The sequence below is a fragment of the Dasypus novemcinctus genome, chromosome 6 (genome assembly GCF_030445035.2).
Source record: "Dasypus novemcinctus isolate mDasNov1 chromosome 6, mDasNov1.1.hap2, whole genome shotgun sequence".
In the NCBI taxonomy this organism is placed as follows: Eukaryota; Metazoa; Chordata; class Mammalia; order Cingulata; family Dasypodidae; genus Dasypus; species Dasypus novemcinctus.
The window spans coordinates 98750235-98773586 of record NC_080678.1 but is presented as its reverse complement, the minus strand read 5'-3'; the positions used below and the strand labels follow the sequence as shown (position 1 = coordinate 98773586).

Here is a 23352-nt window from a genome sequence, read left to right as displayed (position 1 = left end):
AGCAAATAAATCTCCACTCTAAAAGCCAACCCATTTCTGGTATGTTGCTTTTGGCAGCCTAGCAAACTGGAACAGATTTTGGTAATAAGAAAGTGGGTAGCTGCTATTGCAAATACCAAAAATGTTTAAAATCTGTTAGATGGGACAACCAGCAAAATGGCAACAGAATAAGGAGCTCCTGGAGACAGTTTGTGCTACAGGGCAGGTAGTAATCCCCCAGAGCTGTCTAAAACACCTGTTTGGGGCTTCCAGGAGACCAGACAAATATCCTGCAACATCAGGACCTATTCTGTGTCTATAAATGGAAGTTCCACTTCCAAAAACCAGGAAGAGATGTTTGGGCACCAAATTCAACTACTAATTAGAAAATTCAGCAGGTTCAAATATAATCCTAAGAACTGCTAAAGTTTGAGCCAGTCCAAGTTTCAAAGAGGCCAGTAGCCACCATTTTGACTCCATCCCCCTGGATGAGGTTAAGCCAGGTTGACTGAAAATTACAGTGAAGATAGGGACCAGCTTCTTTCACCAAGATCATCCTGCAGTCCTAGCCTATGCTTCAGCCCCACCTCTAGCAGAGAGGAAGCTGGCAGGCCCTGCACCAGCCTCTCTGGGTAACTGTGGGTTCATTTGTTTGGCACGGACCAAATAGTCAGAAGTCTACCAGGTCATCTGTCATCATTTTGGGCCTGCATGGCATAGATTGCTGTCCACACCTGCAGCTTCATCTCCTCCCCAGGCAGGTTTAAAAAGGGGCGTGAAGCTTCATTAGTCTCTCTGGGCAACTGGAGTCTAGGCCTGTATGACTTGGATTATTATACAAGGCTGTGGCTCTGTCCCTACCCCTGGCAAAGGAGAAAACTGGGAGAAGCATCATCAGTCCCTGGGACAATGAGGGTAGCTTGAACCTCCACAGCTTACAGCACCAATGACATCCTTGGCTCGTACTAAATAACGAGCAAGGGAGAAAAGGCAAGAGCCCTAAAGAGAGAAACTGCACCCAGAATAAATACATTTAGTAGCCACATGCCAAGCAGCAACAAAAAATTACAATCCACACCAAGAAACAGGAAGATATGGCCCAGTTAAAGGAACAAGACAAGCCTCCACATTACATAAAGGAGTTAAAACATCTAATCATAGATGTTCAAACAAACCTCAATAAATTCAATGAGATGGCTAAGGGGATTAAGGATATTAAAAAAACATTGGATGAGCACAAAGAAGAATTTGAAAGCATACATAGAACAATAGCAGATCTTATGGGAATGAAAGGTGCAATAAATGAAATTAAAAATACACTGGAATTATATAATAGCAGATTTGAAGATGCAGAAGAAAGGATTGGTGAGCTTGAAGAAATGAACTCTGAAAGCAAATACACAAAAGAACAGATGAAGAAAAGAATGGAAAAAATTGAACATGGTCTTGGGGAACTAAATAACAGCTAGAGAAGTGCAAACATTCATGTCATGGGTGTCCCAGAAGGAGAAGAGAAGGAAAGGGGGCATAAGGAATATTTGAAGAAATACTGGTAGGAAATTTCCCAACCCTATTGAAGAATATAGATATCCATGTCCAAGGAGCACAATGTACTCCCAACTGAATAAATCCAAATAGACCAACTGTGAGGCACATACTAATCAGAATGTCAAATGCCAAAGTCGAAGGGAGAATTCTGAGAATAGCAAGAGAAAAACAATGCATAACATGTAAAGGACACCCAATAAGACTAAGTGCCAATTTCATATTAGAAACCACAGAGGCTGGAAGACAGTGGTTTGATATATTTAAGATACTGCAAGAGGAAAAGTTTCCAGCCAAGAATCTTATATCCAACAAAATTGTCTTTCAGAAATGAGGGAAAGTTTAGAACATTCACAGATAAACAGAGACTGAGAGAGTTTGTAACCAAGAGATCAGCTTTGCAGGAAATACTAAAGGGAGTGCAGGAGCCTGAAAAGACAGGAGAGAGAGGCTTAAGAGAGATTCTACAAATGAAGAACATATCAGTAAAAGTAAGTAAAAGTGTAAAAAGAATAGTGAAACCAAAATACAAAAGATAAAACCCAAATATTTAGAAATAAACTAAACCAACAATGTAAAGCATTTTTATTCAGAAACCTGCAACTCATTGTTAAAAGAAAAAAAAAAGACCTAAATAATTGGAAGAACATTCAATGCTCACATATTGGAAAACTAAATATCATTAAAGATATCAATTCTACTCAAACTGATAAACAGATTCAATGTAAACCTGATAAAAATTCTACCAGCATTTAAAAAATAAATGGAAAACACACTTATCCAATTTATTTGGAAGGGTAAGGGGTCTTTAATAACCAGAAACATCTTAAAAGGAAAAGTGAAGTTGGTGGACTCTCACTTCCAGTCTTTAATTCATATTACCTAGCTACAGTGGTAAAATAGCATGGTCCTGGCATAAAGACAGAAACATAGACCGATGGATCCAGACTGATGGTTCAAAAATAAGACCCTCACATCTATGGTTTAGTGACTTTTGACAAGCCTGTCAAACACCTCCAACTCGAGCAGAACAGTCCATTCAACAAATGGTGCTGAGAGAACTAGATATTCATAGTCAAAAGAAGGAAAGAGGACCCCCCTATATCTCACACTTTCTACAAAAATTAACTCAAAATGGATCAAAAATCTAAATATAAAAGCAGGAGCCATAAAGTTTCTAGAAGAAAATGTAGGAAAATATTTTTAAGACCTGGTGGTAGGTGGTGGAGTCTTAAAGGAGATAAGAGGAGGACTGAGGTATACCTCTGATGTTTAATGTATGTAAAAGTTTTAATTAACCTTACTGTAAAAGTGTGGAACTGTATAGAATTGAAGGTACCACATTATAGTGAGTAACAGCTGGTTTATAAATGGGAATGTGGCTGAAAAGGGTAGTCTATGAATGTAAATGCCAAATGACAGAAAGCTAGAGAATTACTTAGGGACTAAATCACACAGTAAAACCAGAGGTGGGTGGGAATTGTGGTTGATGGTACAGATGCAAGAATTCTTTGTGAGCTAGAGCAGAAGTACATCACTATTGCAGGTTGGTGGGAATGTGATGAAGCATGGGAAAACAATTGGAGTGACCTATGTGCTGTCATTAACAGCAGTGATGTAATATTCATGCATCTATGTTAAAGATGTACTGTGTTGATACTGTGGGAGTATGGAAAAAGTGTGCCAAATATATGCTATGGACCTAGTAATGATCAATGATATTATCTCATAATCTGTAACAAATGTTCCACCATGATGTGATGTGTTGACAGAGGGATGTTGTATAAGCATTCTGTACATGTACATGATTGTTTTGTAAGTTTGTAACTTCTATCATAAAAATACATTAAAAACATAATAGCAGGGTGGTTTGGGGGGAAAATATACCAAATAAAAGATAAGGACTATGGTTAGGAGTAAGATTTTGAAGATATTCTTTCACAATTTGTAACAGATGTCTCACAACAATGCAAAAATGTTGGTGGTGAGTTGATGTATGAGACCCCTGTATGATGTTATGCATGTTTGCTTTGTAAGTTCACAACTTTTCTATACACATATTATTTATGTGTGTTCATGTATAAATGATATAAACATAAAAAATAATAATAATAGGGTGGGTTAGGGAAAAATAAACCAAATGTAAGATTCTTTGGTTATTAGTAGTATTTTAAGGATGCTCTTTAATCATGAGTAAAAAATGCTCCACAACAATGTAAGGTATTGGTGATAGGATGAGGTATGAGAGCCCTGTATGAGGTTTATATGTTTCTTACACTATTTCTTTATCTATGTTTATGCATGAGTGATATAATTCAATAATGTTAAAAAATACAAAAAAAAAAAAATAGATGTTCAATGGGATAAAAAGTAGAGGTGGGAAGAATTGGGTAGGGCTTGATAGGAATGGCCCAGAGTACTTTGAAGAGATTGTTGGTAGAAACACAGATGCTAAAGGAACTTCTGATGAGGCCTTAGTCAGAGATGATGAGTGTGTCGTTGCAAACTTGAAGAAAGGCGATACTTGTTTTAAAGTGGCAGAGAATTTGGCAAAGTTGAGTCCTGATATCATATGGAAGATGATAGAATTTGGAAATGACAAGCTTGGAAATGTAGCTGAGGAGATTTGAGACTAAATGTAGAAAATGCAGCCTGGCTTCTCCTTGAAGCTCATAGTAAAATGTGAGAGGTAAGGGATAAGTGAGGACTGAACTGATGGGTACAAAGAGAGCAGATATTGATGACTTGGTAAATTCTGAGCTTCTGGAAAGTGAGTCTCCAGAGAATAGTGCCCCATGTGAAAACATCTCTGAACAGGGAGCCGGTCATCAGTGTGCATCAGGACTGGGAATGCAACCATCCAGGGAGGATCTCCAGAAGGTCCTTTGTCTTATGGCCTGGACCCCAGTGTTCTACCTGTGAAACCAACAAGTTTTTTGCAAAATCTGTACGAATGGAGCCATTACCGGTTTGGTCTATAAGGAACAGAAATGGGGTAGATTGATGGAAAAATGACTTCAAAGGCACAACCATGGCAGCTGAGGTCTGGACTGTAGACAGTATTCAGCCAAGAGAGCAGACCAGCCCTGCCATGTAGAAGGTGTGAGTACACCCAGGAGCCTGGAGGTCATCCCTGCCATGTGGAGGTGTGAGTACACACAGGAGCTTGGAGCTCAGCCCTGCCATGTGGAAGGTGTGAGTACACCGAGAGCTTGGAGATCAGCCCTGCCATGTGGAAGGTGCGAGTACACCCGGGAGCCTGGAGGTCAGCCCTGCCATGTGGAAGGTATGAGTACACCTGGGAGCTTGGAGGTCAGCCCTGCCATGTGGAAGGTGTGAGTATGCCCAGGAGCTTGGAAGTCAGCCCTGCTATGTGGAAGGTGTGAGTACACCTGGGAGCTTGGAGGTCAGCCATGCTATGTGAAGGTGTGAGTACGCCCAGGAGCTTGGAGGCAGCAACCTTTTGCCTTGTTGTTGTAAGAGTGGCACCACCCCAGATTTCTCAGATGCCTTGGGGATGATGGAGAGGCTGTTTGCCACCCAGATGCTTGACAAGGTGGGGCTGAGAGCTGGCTGTCACCTCAACATTTGATGATGCTGGAGCCTTCACCCTAGTGTTTGGGGCAGGCAGGGACCCTGTCAAACACCTGGAAAGGGTGGAGCTTCTGATGTACTAGGGCCTGAGGTCACACCGTTGTTCCATAATGACTCTCAGACCTGGAAATCTCATGGGTCTGCCCTGAAGGGTTTCGGAATTGTTTGGGACCCATGACCCCTGTTTTCCTTCCAATTTCTCCCTATAGCAGCGGGAATGTTGGCCCTATGACTATCCCTTCTGTGTCTCTTGAAAGCAGGTAACTTGTTCTCTGAGTCCCCAGGTCCACAGCCAGAGGAATTGTGCCCCAGGACAGATGACAGCTGTAACTGATTTTGATGAGAAGTTTACTTAATATTGTTACTGAAATGAATTAAGGCTTCTGGGATGTTGTGATGGAATGAATGTATTTCAATATGGCAAGAACATGTCTTTTTGGAGTTCACGGGGTGGAGTGCGATGGTCTGAACCTGCGTAGACCCCAGAAAAGTACGTTCTTAAAGCTGATCCATTCCTGTGGGTGTGGACCTGTAGTAAGTAGGGCCTTTTGATGAGGTTCCTTCAGTTAAGGCCTGGCCCAGGGTGGGTCTTAATCCTCTTATTGGAGTCCCTTATAAGATAATGAAATCCACACAAAGAGAGAAAGCCATGGAAGGAAGAAGCTGGAAGCAACACAGCCTGGAAGAGGAGGGAGACCAGCAGATGCCACCAAGGACCTTGCAGTGTGACAGAGGAGGCTAGGGTCACTGGCAGCCGGTCTTCAGGAGGAAGGTACCATCTTGATGGTGCCTTGATTTGGACCTTTCCAAGGCTCAGAACCATGAACTTGTACACTAATAAATCCCCACTGTAAAAGCCAACCCATTTCTGGTATATTGCTTTCGGCATCCTAGTGGACCAGAACAATTGTGTGTGTGTGCAGGCATGCTTTTGTGCACAGATACGAGTATAAGAGGAACATGAACCTGTATGTGTGTATGCATGCATGTTTGTGTGTATGTATTTCAGACTTCATATGTGTGTGCATGTGGATATCATCATGTGTGTACATGCATGTGTATGTGTGTATTTGGGTTGTGTATGTGCATGCATGCATGTCCATGTGTGTTTGTGTGTTCATGGGCATGTGTGAGAATCATGTTTGTGTATGTATCTGTCTATGTACATGCAGTGTGTGTGTATTTGCAATGTATGCATATGTACGTGTGAGCATGAATATGTGCGTTTGGATGTGTGGTGTGTGCACATATGCATGTGTATGTGCCTTTGTTTATATTTGGGTGTCTATATGTGTGTGCATGTGTTTGTGTGTGTGTGAATGTGTGTGGTGTGTGAGTGTGTTTGAAGTGTGCAGGAAGTTGCTCATTTGTGAGTGGCTCTGTGAGGGTGCTTGTGGGTATCTGTGGGCAAGTACATTTTTCCCCTCTCGAAAAAAAATGTTTACGAACAAGAAGAAAGGAAAAGCATATTTAGAGCCCCCTCGACACAGCACCAGCCAGTGGAGCACAGGAACACACGAGATGGACGTCACACAGCAAAAATTAGCCATCATCCCCGCTGCACAAAACTGAGTGGCCATTTGAAACCTGCAAGTCACAGCATCAGAGGACGGGGAGCCCGACAAGCGCGGCTCAGGCGTGGAGGAAAGACATGGCCAAGCCCGATGTCCAGCATGCTCCAGCTCAGCGCAGGGGGAGAAGGGCCTCCCAGCGTGGCAGGGGCACCTGCTCATTGGCCGGCAGCTGCCTCCTCCCCGAGGTGGAATCCTGAGCCCCGTGCCCACCCGGGAACTGGGCAGGAGCCCTCTCCCCGGCCACAGCCATGGGGCCCTGCTGAGCGCGGCCAGTGGGGACCTGCTCGACTGTGACTTTTGGTGCCGGGTCTGCGAGTGTGGGAGGCCCTCCGCACCTGGGCTGAGCTCTGCTCTCACCTGTAAAGCAAGGGGTGACTGCACACTGCCAGCATCCCATGGCTTTAGGGAGCCCCATGGGATTTCAGGGGTGGAGCTCACCCTAAGGAGAGGCCTGGCAGGGCACAGTCAGGGTTTCTAAGAATCAGTGGTGAGAAGAGGCTGCTTGGAGGCGGTGTCCCCACAGCTGCTTCCTTGCCTGAGTCCCCTTGAGTGTTCGTTCTGGGGCAGCTTGTCCTGAAAGGAAGAGTCGAGGGAACACAGCCCTGAGTGCGTCCTCACAAACCTGTTCCACATTGTCCTTGCAGAAAGCCCTGATATCAAGGTGCATGGAAGAGGCTTTGCGAATGCCCTGAATAAGGACATTATTTGCAGATTCAAGTTCAGCAGAACCAAGTTCAAAGGTAAGTACCTGCCCAGATGCCTCTGAGTCCCGAGTGACCCCACAGCACGTGTTGCTTCTGAGACGCCTAGCCTTGCCTGTCCTTGCTGGCCTCTTTCAGTAGACACAGTAGGGTCAGAGGTAGCATGCCACACAGGGTCAGATGGGTGAGGGGCCTGGCCCCCTCCCACCCTGACCAGAAACAGACCCCAGGCACCTGGAGCAGGGCTGAGCTCCGCCTCACATGGAGTCCTCCCCAGGGCCAAGATGGAGGCCACAGGTGGCTCTGGGGGCATGGGCAGCCAGCCTGGGCCCTGTGCCCTGCCTGGGCCACTGGCCCCTGCAGGGAAGGTGGCGCTCCAGAGTCTGAGGCCCAGGCCCCAGGGCCTTGGCTCCTGAGCCTGTTTTCTTTCCTATAACATGGGCCATGGTCGTGGCAAGATCTCGTAGTAGAGGGGGAGGTGCCCTTGAGGCCATAATAATTGTGTGAAAATGTAAGAAGCAGCCTATTACTTGGCAGGACTGAGGTGCCAGGCACGTGGCCGAGGGTGAGCAGCCTTAGGAAGCAGAGGGCCTGGCAGGTGGCCCCTGGGGAGCTGGGGCTGGGTGGGCCTTCCCCAGAGCCTGGGCTGCTGGGCGGCCCTCAGCACCCTCTGCCTGCCAGCTCCTCACTGCCTCCGGTTGTTACGGTTGCATTTTCCTGGGCCAGTGCCTTGCCCAGCCACCTGGTAGACCCAGAACTGCTCCCTTCTCCAGCACTGGTGGGCATCTGCTCCTCTAGGTGGGCAGAGCACAGGGAGGACCTTGGCGCTGGCTCTCCACCCAGGAGAGTGCTATTCCCCTTTACCTGCCCTTCCCCAGCGTGGGTGGACCCGAGCCCCCCAGTGCTGATAGCCAAAACCATGGAGGGTGCCTTCTAGTTCACCTAGAAGAGAGTTTCTGGTGCAGGCGGAGCCCACCTGACGGCCCTGGAAATGCTTCTGGGTCCTTCCCAAGAGGGCTGGGGGTTCCTGTGCCCCCTCGGGGGTCCCTGGTGTCCCCTCTGAGTCAGTGCTGGGTGCCGGGCACCCAGTCACACCACATGGGCAGAGCCACAGCATGTGGCACATCGTGAGCAGCTCTGATGTGCTGAGAATTTGTCTTGTTCCTTCCAATCATGTTTTCCTCTTATTAAAACACCTGGGAAAACTTTTGGAAAACTGAGAAATGAGAAGAAAAATTTAATAGCCAGTGTGGCCCCCTGTTCCACAAGTTTTGTCTTTCATATGTTGTTTTCACGACAGGGGAAAGGCCTGTGAATTCGGGTGATGAGCTCATTCTAGGCAGCCCCTCCCTCCTGATCTGCCCACCTTGCCCCTCACACAGCCGTCTTGGCCATGAGCCATCTTGGCTGTGACTTGGCAGCACCTGCAGTGCCCTGCACTTCCTGCCCCTGACCTTGGACATGCTGTGGTCATCCACTCCCTGGGGCTCTGTTTTCCAGTGAATCCCAACCTTCCCACATTGCCTCAGCACCTACTTTGGAGATGAGTTTCCAGATCTGTCCAGATCACCAGTTTCTTGGCTCCTCTGACAATTGAGATGGGCCAACACGCCCGTCCCCATGGAAATGAACCGTTTTGTTGAGAAGAGCCCTGATCCATGGTGGAAAAGAGATAAACAATCACAATTGTTAAAGATTCTTAATTATAAGATTGATGTGGCCACAGGGAAGTAGAGGAAAGAATAGAGAATAAAACATTACCCTGATCCCAAACCCAAGTAACTATTGTTTCCAGTCTCAAATGCAGCATAGTGAAATTTACTTTCCTAAATTTATGGAAGAAAAACAGACTGAACTGGAATCAAAGAAACTGTAATCCCCTACAGATATTTCTTCATGAGACCTATGAGTTTCTAAAATTAATGAAGTGGTTAGGGCCATAACTGAGGGTTCTGTTTCATTTTTGATCCATGTGTTTTAAAAATTAAGTTACTCAGGAAATAACACCTGGATGCCAGTCCCATCAAAATTAGTGAGCATTTCTAAACTGATAACACACTTAGTTTTTTTTTTAAACAATTCTATTTTATTGAATCATATTAATAAAGCATAAATCCTTCCAAAGGATATAATCATTGGTATTCATTATAATCACATAGTTGTTCCATTCATCACTTCAATCATTTTTGGAGCATTTTCATCATTCCAATAACAGCAATAACAATAATAATAAACAAACAACAAACAAACCAAACTCAACACCTCTCAATCTATGCTTCTCCTGCCATACACATAGCTGTTCTGCTCTTTGTCTAGTATGTTTGCATTTACAGTGTGCATGCAGTATCACACATATTCATATTTTACATGAGGTTTCACTGTTATACAATCCCATGTTACATTTTTTAGCTTTCTTTCTAGTAATAAACATTACCTTAAATGTACCCCTTCAACCACTGTCATAGCCATATAATAGCTCTGCTAGTTAAAAATACCATGATGTGTTCTCACCTGTTCCACATTTTCTGTCTTTAGCATGTACTATTTTCACAATAGTACGTGCTAAAGACATTTATTTCCAAAGATTTACAAACAACCTTTTTACCAATTCTGTACAAATTAACCCTCAGCTCTCTATTCTCTAACCTCATTCTATTTTCTGGTGACCTATATTTTAATTATTAACTCCATGAGTTTACATAATACATTTTGTTCATAATAGTGCAGCCATACTGTATTTGTCCTTTTGTGTCTGGTTTACTTCACTCATCATAATGTCCTCCAGGTTCTTCCATGTTGTCACATGCTTCATGACTTCATTTCTTCTTAAAGCTGCTTAATATTTCATCATGTGTACACACCACAATTTGTTAATCCATTCATCAGTTGATGGACACCGGGGTTGTTTCCAGCTTTTGGCCATCATGAATAATGTTATGAACATGCATCTATTCTTGTCACTGCTCTCAGTTCTTCTGGGTATACACCCAGTAGTGGTATTGCCAGGTCACATGGCAAATCTATATTTGACTTCTTTAGAAACTGCCAAACAGTCCTCCACAGTGGCTATACCATTCTACATCTCCACCAACAGTGAATAAGCATTCCTATCTCTCCACATCCTCTCCAACGCTTTCAATTTTCAGACTTTCTAATAACGGCCAGTGTAACAGGTATGAAATAATATTTCATTGTAGTTTTGATTTACATTACCTTAATCACTAGTGCTGTATAACATTTTTTCATGTTTCTTTGACATTTTTATTTCTTCTTTGGACAATTGTCTTTTCAAGTCTTTTGTCCATTTTTTCATTGGGTAGTTTGCCTTTCTATTGCTGAGTTATATGATCTCTTTATATAGCATGTATATTAAACCTTGATCAGATATGTGATTGCCAACTATTTTCTACCATTGAGTCAGCTGCCTTTTTACCCTTTGGACAAAATCCTTTGAGGTACAAAAGTGTTTAATTTTGAGGAGGTCCCATTTATCTTTATTTTCTTTTGTTGGTCATGCTTTTGGTGTAAAGTTTATGAAAATACAGCCTATCACAATATCTTGTAGATGCCTTCCTACATTTTCTTCTTTCTGTCTTTCTTTATTTATTAATTTTAACAATGGGGCATCATTAACTTTACTGACAAAGATTTTCTTACAGCTTCATTGAGACATAATTCACATTCCATAAAGTTAAATGTTAAAAAAGGTACAATTCAGCGATTTTTAGTACATTCACAGAGTTGTGCATCCATCACCACTATCAAATTCCAGAACAATTTATTTTGGGAATTTTATGGTTCTCGCTTTTATATTTATGTCCTTGATTTTTTGATTTAATTTTTTAAAATAAGGTGTGAGATAGAGCTCCTCTTTCTTTTTTTGGATATGGATATCCAGTTCTTCCAGCACCATTTATTAAAGAGACTGTTCTGGCTCAGCTGGGAGGACTTGAGTGCTTGTCAAAAGCCCCTTGCCTGTAGATCTGAGGATCTATTTCTGAGTTCTTGATTCATTGGTTAATCTGTCTGTCTTTATGCCAGTACCATGTTTTTAGTGATGTAGCTAAGTGTATGCTTCAAGTCAGGAAGTGAGAGTCCTCCAATTTTGCTCTTCTTTTTAAAGACATTTTTGGTTACTGAGGGCCCCTTACTCCTCCAAATAAATTTGATAATTGGCTTTTCCATTTCTGAGAAGATCAAAAGGGTGCCAGGATTTTTAATGTAGTGTTGAATCTGTAAATCAGTTTGGGTAGAATTGACATCCTAACGATATTTAGTCTTCCAATCCAGGAACACAGAATGTCCTTACATTTATTGAAGTCTTTGGTTTCTTGTAGCAATATTCTAGTCTTTTGAATATAGATCCTTTATGTCCTTGGTTAAGTTTATTCCCAAATATTTGATTCTTTCAGTTGCAAATATGGAATTTGTTTTCTCGCTTCCTCCTCAGATTCCACATCAGTAGTGTATAGAAATGCTATTGCCTTTTGGGTATTAATCTTGTGTCCTGCCACTTTGCTGAACTTGTGTTTTAGTTCTAATAGCTGTGTTGTGGAATTTCCAGGAATTTCTGGAAATAGGATCATATCATCAGCAAATAGTGAAAGTTTTACTTCTTCCTTTCCTATTTGGGTCCCTTTTATTTCTTTATCTAGCCTAATTGTTCTAGATAGAACTTCTAGCACAATGTTGAATAACAGTGATGGCAATGGGCATCCTTGTCTTGTCAGTGATCTCAGCAGGAAAGCTTTCAATCTTTCATCGTTGAATACAATGCTAACTAGTTTTTTCACTTATGTGTTTTACCATTTTGAGAAATCTTTCTTCTATTCCTATCGTTTGGAGTATTTTCTATCAAGAAAATGTGCTATATTTTTTCAAATGCCTTTTCTGCATCATTCAAAGGGATCGTGTAATTTTTCTTCTTCAATTTATCAATGTGGTTTATTACACTAATTTTCTTGTGTTGACTCACCCTTGCATACCTGGGATAAAACCCACTTGATCATGGCATATAATCTTATTTTTTAAAATAAAGATTTATTTATTTATTTGTTTGTTTATTTATTTTTAACTTGCTCCCAGATGGCTCCCTTGTCTGTCTGCTCATTGTGCTTGCTGTGTCTGCTCATCTTCTCTAGGAGGCACCAGGAACTGAACCCAGGACCTCCCATGGAAGCAAGTGCCCAAAGCCCTGAGACACATCCACTCCCTGCTGGCTGTGGTGTCTGCTCATTGTGGTGGTTGAGACTTCTGCTGATTATGGTGTCTGCTGATTGTGGCAGTCTGCTTGTTGCAGCGGTTGCAGTATCTGCTTGTTACAGCGGTTTCATCTGCTCTTGTGGTGCCTGCTTGTTGCAGCATCAGCTCTCTGTGGTGTCTTCTTTAGGAAGCACTGGAAATCAAACCCAATTTGTTTAGTTCCTCATTGATTTCTTTTAACATTATTTTGTAGTTCTCTGCATGTAATTCCTGTACTTCTTTGGTTAAATTGATTCCTGGGTATTAGACTCTTTTTCTTGCTATTGTAAATGGAATTTACCCCCTGATTTCCTCTTTGGATTATTTAATATTAGTGTACAGAAACACTGATTTTTGCATGTTGATCTTATATCCTGCTACTTTGCTGAACTCATTTATTGTTTCAAGTAACTTTGTGATAGACATTTCAGAATATTCTAAATATAGTATCATGTCATCACAAATAGTGAGGGTTTTACTTCCTCTTTCCCTTTTGGATGTCTTTTTTTTTTTTTTTTTTTTTTACTTCTCTTGTCTAATGGCTATGGCTAGAACTCTGGCACAATGTTGAATAACAATGGTGACAGTGGGCATCCTTGTCTTGTTCTTGATCTTGGAGGGAAAGCTTTCAAACTTTCCCAGTTAAGTACAGTGTTGACTGTGAGTTTTTCATATATGCCTTTTGAGGGATTTTCCTTTTACTCTTAACTTTCAAAGTGTTTTTTTAATCCAGAAAGGATACTGGATTTTGTTGAATGCCTTTTCTGCATTAATTGAGATGATCATGTGTTTTTTTTTTCCTTTCAATTTCTTAATGTGTATTACATTGATTGATTTCTTATGTTGAACCGCCCTTGCATACTAGTAATAAATCCCACTTGGTTATGATCTATAAGTCTTTTGATATATTAGATTCTATTGGCAAGTATTTTGTTGAGAACGTTTTGCATCTATATTGATTAGAGATTGGTCTGTAATTTTCTTTTCTTGCAGTGTTTTTATCTGGTTTTGTTATTGGGATGATGCTGGCTTCATAAAATATGTTGAGTAATTTTCCCTTCTCTTCAATTTTTTGGAAGAATTTAAACAGGATTGGTGTTAATTCTTCTCAAAATGCTTGGTAGAATTCACCTGTGAAGTCATCTAGTCCTGGACTTTTCTTCGTTAGGAGTTTTTTGATGACTGATTCAATATCTTCAAATGTGATTTAAGTTCTTGTATTTCTCGTAGCTTCAGTGTAGGTTGCTTATAGATTTCTAGGAATTTGTCCATTTCATCGAGGTTGTCTAGTTTGTTCGCATACTATATTCTCTTATAATCCTTTTTATTTCTGCAGGGTCATAGCTGCATCTCTTTCCTTTCTGGTTTTGTTTATTTGCATCTTCTCTCTTCTTTGTTAGTCTAGCTAGGGGTTTGTCAGTTTTATTGATCTCAAAGAACCAGCTTTTCATTTTGTTGATTTTCTCTATTTTTTTATTCTCAATTTCATTTATTTCTGCTCTAATCTTTATTATTCCCTTCCTTCTGTTTGCTTTGGGAGTGGTTTGGTGTTCTTTTTCTAGTTTCTCCAGTTCAGCCTGTTCTGACTTTTGCTCTTTCTTCTTTTTAATATGGGTGTTTAGGGCTATAAATTTCCCCTCTCCAGACTGTCTTCAATGTATCGCATAACTTTTGATAAGTTGTGTTCTCATTTTCCTTTGTCTCAATATGTTTACTGACTTGACTTGCAATTTCTTCTTTTTTTTAAAGGACTCTTTTTCTTTTTTTAAGATTTATTTTATTTATGTCTCTCCCCTTCTTCGCCCCCGTCTGCTCTCTGTGTCCACTGGCACCCTTGGTGGCACCTGGAAACTGCATCTCTTTTTGGTTATGTCATTTTACTGCATCAACTCTCCTTGTGTGCAGTGACACTCCTGGGTGGGCTGTGCTTTTTTCATGCAGGGTGGCTCTCCTTGTGCATGGCGCACCCCCATGCAGGGCCGTCCTGCGCGGCATGGCACTCCTTGTGTGCAGCAGCTCTGTGCATGGGCCAGCTCACCGCATGTGTCAGGAGGCCCTGGGTATCAAACCCTGGACACTCCCATATGGTAGCCAGACACTTTATCAGTTGAGCCATGTCTGCTTCCCGCAATTTCTTCTTTATCTCATTGAATATTTAGGAGTGTTGCTTAGCTTCCACACATTTGTGAATTTACCTAGTTCCTGTCTATTATTAATTTGAAGTTTCATTCCATTATGATCTGAGAAGGTGCTTTGTATAATTTCAGTCTCTTTGTATTTTTTGAGAAATGTATTGTGATCTACCATGTGGTCTATCCTGGAGAAAGATCCACGTGCACTTGGGAAGAATTATAACCCACTGAGTTTGGGTGCAACATTCTGCATATGTCTGTCAGGCCTAACTCATATTGTTCAAGTTCTCTGTTTCCTTGTTGATCTTCTAACTGTTCTATCTAATCATATGACTAGTGTGCCAAAGTCTCCAACTGTTATGGTAGAGGTGTCTATTTCACCCTTCAGTTTTGTCAGAGTTTGCCTCATGTATTTTGGGGCACCCTGGCTAGGTGCATAGACATTTATGACTGTTATTTCTTCCTGGTGGATTGTTCCTTATATTAATATATAATGGTCTTCTCTATCTCTTATAACTTTTTTTTGCAATTCAAGTCAGTTTTGTCCAATATAGCTACCTCTGCTCTTTTTTTGGTTACTGTTTGTGTGAAGCATCTTTTTCCAACCTTTCACTTTCAGCTAGTTTGTATCCCTGGGTCTAAGGTGAAACTCTAGTAAGCAATATATGGATGGTTCTCTTTAAAAAAAAAATCCATTCTGTCACCTATATCTTTTGACTGGGGAGTTTAATCCATTCACATTCAATAATGCTACTGTACATACATTATTTACTTATACCATTTTATTCTTTGGTTTTCATATATCAAAGATTTGTTTTCATCTGTCCTTTTACTCTTTTGGTTATCCTTTCTGCTATTCCTTCTTCTATCCTGTTTTCCAAACCTCTCTCTCCTGTCTTTTCCTTTCAGGCTGTAACTCTTTCTTTAATATTTTCTGCAAAGGTGGATCCTTTTTGTTTTTTTAATGAATTATCTTAGTTTCTATTTGTTTGTGAATGTTTTACCCTGGCCTTCATATTTGAGGGACAATTTTGCTGCATAAAGGATTCTCAGCTGGCAGTTTTTCTCTTTCAGTATCCTATTTGTATCATATCATACTGCTGTCTTCTTGCCTCCATGGTTTCTGATGAGAAATCTGCACTAGGTCTTACTGGGTGTTCCTTGTATGTGATGATTTGCTTCTCCCTTGCTGCTCTCAGAATTTTCTCTGTATCTTTGACATTTGACATTCTGAGTAGTATGACTCTTGCAGTGGGTCTATTCAGATTTATTCTGATTGAGATACACTGAGCTTCTTGGACATGTAAGTTCATTTCTTTTGTGTGAGTTGGGAAATTTTCAGCTATTATATCCTCAAATATTCTTTCAGCCCCTTTTCCCTTCTCTTCTCCTTCTGGAATTCCCTTGACACGTATGTTGTTGCATTTCATGTTATCATTCAACTCTGAGCCCCTGCTCTATTTTTTCCATTCTTTTCTTTCTTTCTTCTTTTTTCTCTTCAGTTTCAGCGTTCTGTCTTCTATATGACTTATTCTTTCTCCAGTCATTTTGAATCTACTGTTGTATGCCTCTAATGTGGTTTTGATCTTACCTATTTTGTCTTTCATTCCCATGAGCTCTGTTACATTTCTGTTCAGGTTTTTAAATTCTTCTTTGTGTTAGCTCAGTATCTTCTATTGTAATATTATTTTTATTTTTAAAGAAGCTTTGGATTACATAAATGTCACATAAAAATTATAGGGAATTCCCATATGTCCCATCCTCTCCCCCGTCCACATTTTCCCACCTTAACAACATCTTTCATTAGTGTGGTACATTTGTTACAATTGAAGAACACATACTGAAGCATTGCTCCTACCCATGGGTTATATTTACATTATAGTTTTTAACCTCTGTCCTGCACAATCTTATAGGTTATGACAAAATATATAATGGCCTATACCAATCACTGCAGTGTCATGCAGAACAATTACAATGTCCTGAAAATACCCACTATTGCACCTATTTTCCCTCTCTGTCCCTTCAGAAACTCTGGCGGCCACTGATTAGTGTTTTCTTGATATTCTTTATGTCTTTGGATGCCTTGTCTTTCAAGTCATTAATTTGATTTTGGAAATTTATGTTCATCACATTGATTAATTGTCTCAAATCTTCTGTCTCTTCTGGAGTTTTGATATATTCCTTTTCTTGGGCCATTTCTAACATTTTCTTACTATGGCTTGTAATTTTTGATATCCAGGCATCTGATTAGGGTGGTGAGTTTACTCAGATGCTAAATTTTTTCCTCTTTCATAGGGCTTTAATGGCAAGAGGCTATGTGTTACTGCTATTCTTTGATTTTTGGTTCAATCTGTTCTGAGTCTCTGGGATTGTCCTGGTTAGTTGATCAAATTGAGCTATGAACCCAGTAATGGGGAGCAGACCTGCTTCCTAGGGCCTTGTGGAGGGAGATTGTAAAGGCCAAAAAAGCCTCTCTTTCTTATTTAATTTTAATTTTCTCACATGCAAATCCTTGGTCACCCAGCAGATGGCGATCTTTGTTAACCCTCTTTCAATGCCCAGTTGAAGTGTGTTGCTGCAACATCGACTGGATCATTGTGACAAAGTTTCCTGTCTGGAGGCTAATAGCTTTGTAATTGACACTTTCTCAGGGGCAGTTCTCCAAACTTTGCTGGCTGCCCCCTCTCATTTCCCAGGTGGGAAGTAATTTCTCTCCCCTTTGTGACCTCAAAAACCAGTCCTGGTCAGTAGAGAGGGAGATTGAGAGAGTTGGATCTCTTTAATCTCTTGCTAGCTCTTAAGACAAACAATGGTGTGGCCCCATCTGGCTTGGAAGGGCCCATGGGACACAGCAGACCAAATTTGTGTGTCAAAAGCTGGGTCAGCCTTAGGCTGTGTCCTTCTCTCTCACTTTTTCTGGGGAGGTAGATCCCTAGGGCCCCATTTGTAGCCATCAATCCAGAGGCCTGAGAATTCAAAAGTTTTTATATTGTGGGGGAAGGTGCTGGCATTTGCAGCTATGGCTTTTAATGCATAGTTTTGTAGACACAATTATTTTCCCTTGCCCCTTTCTCTTCTGGGCAGTGTCCAGCCATCCCCTCATGTCCTAAAGCCTAGAAGATTATTTTCCCAAGCTGTTTATGTCTGCCGTCTAGATATTTTTTAAGGAAAGAAGAGAGTCCAGTGTGTTTTTAGTCAGCCATCTTTCTGGAAGTTCTAATGTATTTTTTAAAATATTATTTATTATTATTGTTATAATTATTTATCAGTTGTATTGGTGTATATCATTCATACATGAACACACATAAACAGTGTGTAGTAAAAGTTGTGAACTTACAAAACAAACATGTATGACATTATACAGAGTCCCATATATCACCCCACCCCATATATCACCCCACCCCACATCTTGCATTTTTCTGAAATATTTGTTACAAATTATGAGAGTATCATCAAAATATTACTACTAACCATAGTCCATATCTTATATTTGGTGTATTTCCCCCCAAACCCACCTTATTATTATTATTATTTTAATTTGATAAACTGCTTTTGTCTGTTATTTTTATTTTATTTTTATCCCCCCACCCTTATGGCTTTTTGCATACTGTCTGCTCTCTGTGTCCGTATGCTGCACATTCGTCTGTGTTTGTATGTATTTATTTTATTTCCCTTCCCCCCTTGTGGATTGCTTGCTGTCTGTTCTCTGTGTCCATTTGCTGCACGTTCTTCTGTGTTTTTGCTTGTCTTCCTTTATTTTTTTGTTGTGTCATCTTGCTGAGTCAGCTCTCCACACTGCTTGTGGGCTGGGTGGCTCTCCGCAGCATGCAGGTGAGACTGCCTTCACAAGGAGGCCCCAGGATGCGAACCCAGGGCCTCCCATATGGTAGATTGGAGCACAACTATTGTGCCACAGCCGCTTCCCCCTATTATTATTTTTTAATATATATTTATTACAGAAGTTGTGCACCTATAAAACAATCATGCGTATGTGTAAAATTGCCATACAACAGCCCTTCACCCTTCACCAACACCACACCGTAGTGAAACATTTGTTACAGATTATGAGAAAATATCATTAGACAATTACCACCAACTATGGTCCATAGTGTACATTTGGCATACTTTTTTCTTATTCCTTCATGATCAACATAGTAATCTTTGGCATAGATGCAAGAATATTACATTATTCCTGCTAACCACAGTCCATAGGTCACAGCAGTTGTATTTATTCCATGCTTCTCCACATTTCCACCACCCTGTAATAGTGATGTACATCTGTTCTTGCTCACAGAAGGACACTCTTTCATCTGTACCATCAAAAATTCTCTTCCACCTCTGGGTTCACTGTGTTATTTAGTCCCTAGATTAAGCTCTAGCTTTCTTTCAATTGACATTTACATCCCTGGATCACCCTTTCCAGCCACATTCCCATTTATAAACCAGCTGTTATTCACTATAATATGTTACCATCAACTCTGTCCATTTCCGTGCTTTAACGGTCAAGTTAATTAAAAATTCTACATACGTTAATCATCAGTACTCCTTCTCAGACCTCCTCGTAACTCCTGATAATCTGTCCTCTAGGGTTTAACTCCATGAATTTATTCTTCATATTTCGTTCATATTAGTGAGACCATGCAAGATTTGTCCGTTTGTGTCTGGCTTACTTCACTTAGCATAATGTCTTCAAGATTCATCCATATTATCATTGGTGTCCCAATTTCATTTCTTCTTAATGCAGCGTAGTATTCCATCATATGTATATACCACATTTTGTTTGCCATTCATTGGCTGTTGGAAACTTGGGTTATTTCCATCTTTTGGCAATTGTGAATAATGCTGCTATGAACATCGGTGTGCCACATGTTCTTCTGTTTGTGCCACAGATTTCAGTTCTTCTGGATATATTCCTAGTAAAGGAATTACTGGATCATATGGCGGTTCTATATGTAACTTCCTGAGGAAGAGCCAAACTGTCTTCCACAGAGGCTGCACCATTTACAACCCCACCAACAGTGAAGGAGTGTTCCTATTTCTCCACATCTTCTGCAGCACTTGTTTTGTTTTGTTTTTTAAATTATGGCGATTTTATGTGGTGTAAGATGAGATCTCATTGTCGTTTTGATTTACATTTCTCTAGTAGCTAGTGATATGGAACACTTTTTCATGTGCTTTTTGGCCATTTGTATTTCCTCTTTGGAGAAAAGTCCATCTAAATCTTTTGCCCATTGTTAAGTTGGATTGCTTGTGTTTTTTTATTGTTGTTGTATGCTCTCTTTTATTTAGAATGGAAATCAAGCCCTTATCAGATATGTGGTTTCCAAATATTTTCTCCCATTTAGTGGGATGCCTTTTCACCTTCTTAATGAAGTCGTTTGCATCACAGACGTGTTTGAGTTTGAGGAGGTCCCATATATCTATGTTTTCTTTTGTGGCTCATGCTTTTGGTATAAGGTTTAAGAATCTACCACCTACCACCAGGTCTTGAAGATGTTTTCCTACATATTCTTTTAGGAGCTTTATGGTTCTTGCATTTATATTTAGGTCTTTAATCCATTTTGAGTTAATTTTTGTATAAGGCATGATATAAGGGTCCCTTTTCTTTCTTTTGACTATGTATATCTAATTCTCCCAGCACCATTTGTTTAATAGACTGCTCTGCCCCAGCTGGGTGGGTTGGATAGGCTTGCCAAAAATTACTTGACCATAGATATGAAGGTCTATTTCCAAACCATCAGTTTGGATTCACTGGTATATGTGTCTGTCTTTATGCCAGTACAATGCTATTTTTTTTTTAACCATTGTAGCTATGTAATGTGATTTAAAATCTGGAAGAGAGGGTCCTCCAGCTTTGCTTTTCCTTTTCAAGAAGTTTCTGCCTAATTGGAACCCCATTACCTTACCAAATAAATTCAATAATTGTGTTTTCCATATGTTTAAAAACTGCTGGTGAAATTTGTATTGGGATTGCATTGACTCTATATCAAATTGTGTAGAATTGATGTCTTAATGATATTTAGTCTTCCAACATATGAGCTTGGAATATTCTACCATTTATTTAGGTCTTTTTAAAAATTTCTTTTGACAATGCATTGTAGTTTTTTGAATGCAAGGGCTCTACATCCTTGGTTAAAATTATTTTTATATATCTGATTCTTTTAATCACTAATGTAAATGAAATTTTTTTCCTGACTTCCTCCTCAGACTGCACATTATTAGCGTATAGAAACATCACTGATGTTTTTGTGCATTGCGGGTTGCTTATTGGTATAGCATGCTGATTGATTTTCTTGTGCTGAACCACCCTTGCATCCCTGGTATAAAACCCACTTTATCATGATGAATAAGTTTTTAAATATGTTGTTGGATTCACTTAGCAAGTATTTTGTTGAGGATTTCTGTACCTGTATTCATTAGGGAAATGGGTCTGCAATTTAAAAAATTTTTGTAATATCTACATCTGGCTTTGGTATTAGGGTGATATTGGCTTCATAGAATGAGTTTGGTAGCGTTCCTTCTTATTCCATTTTTTGGAAAGAGCTTGAGTAAGATTGGTATTAATCATCTTTGAATGCTTGGTAGAACTCACCTGTGAAACCATCTGGTCCTGGGCTTGTCATTTTGGGAGTTGTTTGATGACTGTTTCAATCTCTTTACCTGTGATTGGTTTGTCGAGGTCTTCTATATCTTCTAGGGTCAGTGTAGGTTGTTCATACATTCCTGGGAATTTTTCCATTTCATCTACATTGTCTAGTTTTTTGGTGTACAGTTGTTCATAGTATCCTATTACGATATCTTTTATTTCTGTGGGATCAGTAGTAATGTCCCCATTTTCATTTTTTATTTCATTTATTTGCATCTTCACTCTTTTTTTCCTTGTCAGTCTAGCTAAGGCTTTGTTGATTTTGTTAATCTTCTCAAAGAACCAATTATGAGTTTTGTTAATTTTCTCTATTGCTTTTTGTTCTCCATTTCATTTATTTCTCTTCTGATAGTTGTTATTTCATTACTTCTACTTGCTTTGGGATTAGTTTGCTGTTGTTTTATTCTTCATTTTAGCTCTTTCTCCTTTTTTAGTATAAGCATTGAGTGCCATCAATTTCCCTTTCAACACTGCCTTCACTGCTTCTCATATGTTCTGATATATTGTGCTCTTGTTTTCTTTTGTTTTGAGATATTTTTTGTTTTCTATTGAAATTTCTTCTTTGGCCCACTGATTATATAAGAGTGTGTTGTTTAATTTCCATATATTTGTGAATGTACCCTTTTTCCACCTCTTGCTGATTTTCAGCTTTATTCCATTAAGATCAGAGAAGGTGCATTGTATAATTTCTATCTTGTTGAATGTATTGAGATCTGCTTTTGCAGAGTTAAAATGGCAGCTACTGGCTGCTTTCCAACTTGAACAGGTTCAAACTTTAACTGTTTTTAGGGTTATATTTTAGCCAGCCGTATTTACTAATCACTACGTGAATTCAGGGGCCAACTATCTCTTCCTCCCCCATTTTTGGTAAATGGAGCTTCCAACTCCAGCCATGGAATAGCCCTTGAGGCAGCTTCTCCACCAGTGGAGAATGGACACTGGCCTCCATAGTGTAGAGTGCTCTACTCATGAATCTTCTCTGCAGATGGTAGGTCTCCTCCTTCCATTCTTTCAAGGATGTTGCAGGATGCTCATCTGCTCTCCTAGGGCCCCCAAGCAGGTGCTTTACATAGTTCTGGGAGATCACCAATTGCCTTGTAGGATGAGCTAACTCTCAGAGCACCCTACTCTGCTGCAATCTTGCACCTCCTCCATCTAATGTATTTTTTTTCTAATTTTTCATACTTTATTCCCTGTATGAATAGGTTAAGAAAGTAGAATTTCCCCAAGCACTGATTTATAGATAATGTGAAAAAGCAGCACACAAAACAAAACATTCAGTTTCACAGATAGTTACATTCAATGATCACTTAAAATGCAATTTCAACTCTCATTTTAAGCTAAGTGCAATAATAATTTAATACAAGATAGTTAAATACACACACAACCTGTATATCCTGAACTACAAGTGGTTTCTGTCGCCACATATGCTTTTAGGCAAGTACACATTTCCACAATGAACAAGTACTAACAAATATATTAATAAAACACTACCCCAAATGCTTATCCTGCCATCAGCTTTTTAAGCAATGCCATTCATGCTACTGAAAGCATTTCTTTTTAGAAGATTTAAGCTGACTTGGGAAACTCAGTTGTAAAGCTTGACAAACAGAATGTATAAACCCCAAAGATTTTAAATTAAAAAAGCCTACCAACACTGAGGCATTTACATGAAACTTAGTTTCTCAAAAAACAAAACACTCTTGCTATCTGAAGAAAATTAAAACAAATGACCACTTAAGACACTTAAGCATTCTCTAAAAATACTGTATTTTCCTATATAATCATCTACTTAAGAAAAACACAAACCAGTTCACTTCATTAGTAATATCAGAGTTTTGTCTAGAAACTTAAGAAAATATAAAAAACATGTCTCAGCTATCACAGGATCAAAGGTGCCATTACTTGTCACATATAAAACAGCCACAATATAGCCTACA

General features: G+C 40.1%; 1 protein-coding gene across 2 annotated transcripts in view; it reads left to right on the top strand.

Moving 5' to 3' along the window:
- LOC131278994 (anthrax toxin receptor 1-like) overlaps positions 1-23352 on the top strand; it is a 55761-nt gene that overhangs the window by 23315 nt on the left and 9094 nt on the right. For both annotated transcript variants that reach the window (XM_058299629.1, XM_058299630.1), the window contains exon 10: positions 7337-7432. In XM_058299629.1, coding sequence (XP_058155612.1) covers positions 7337-7432 — 96 coding nt within the window. The remainder of the gene's footprint in view (positions 1-7336; positions 7433-23352) is intronic.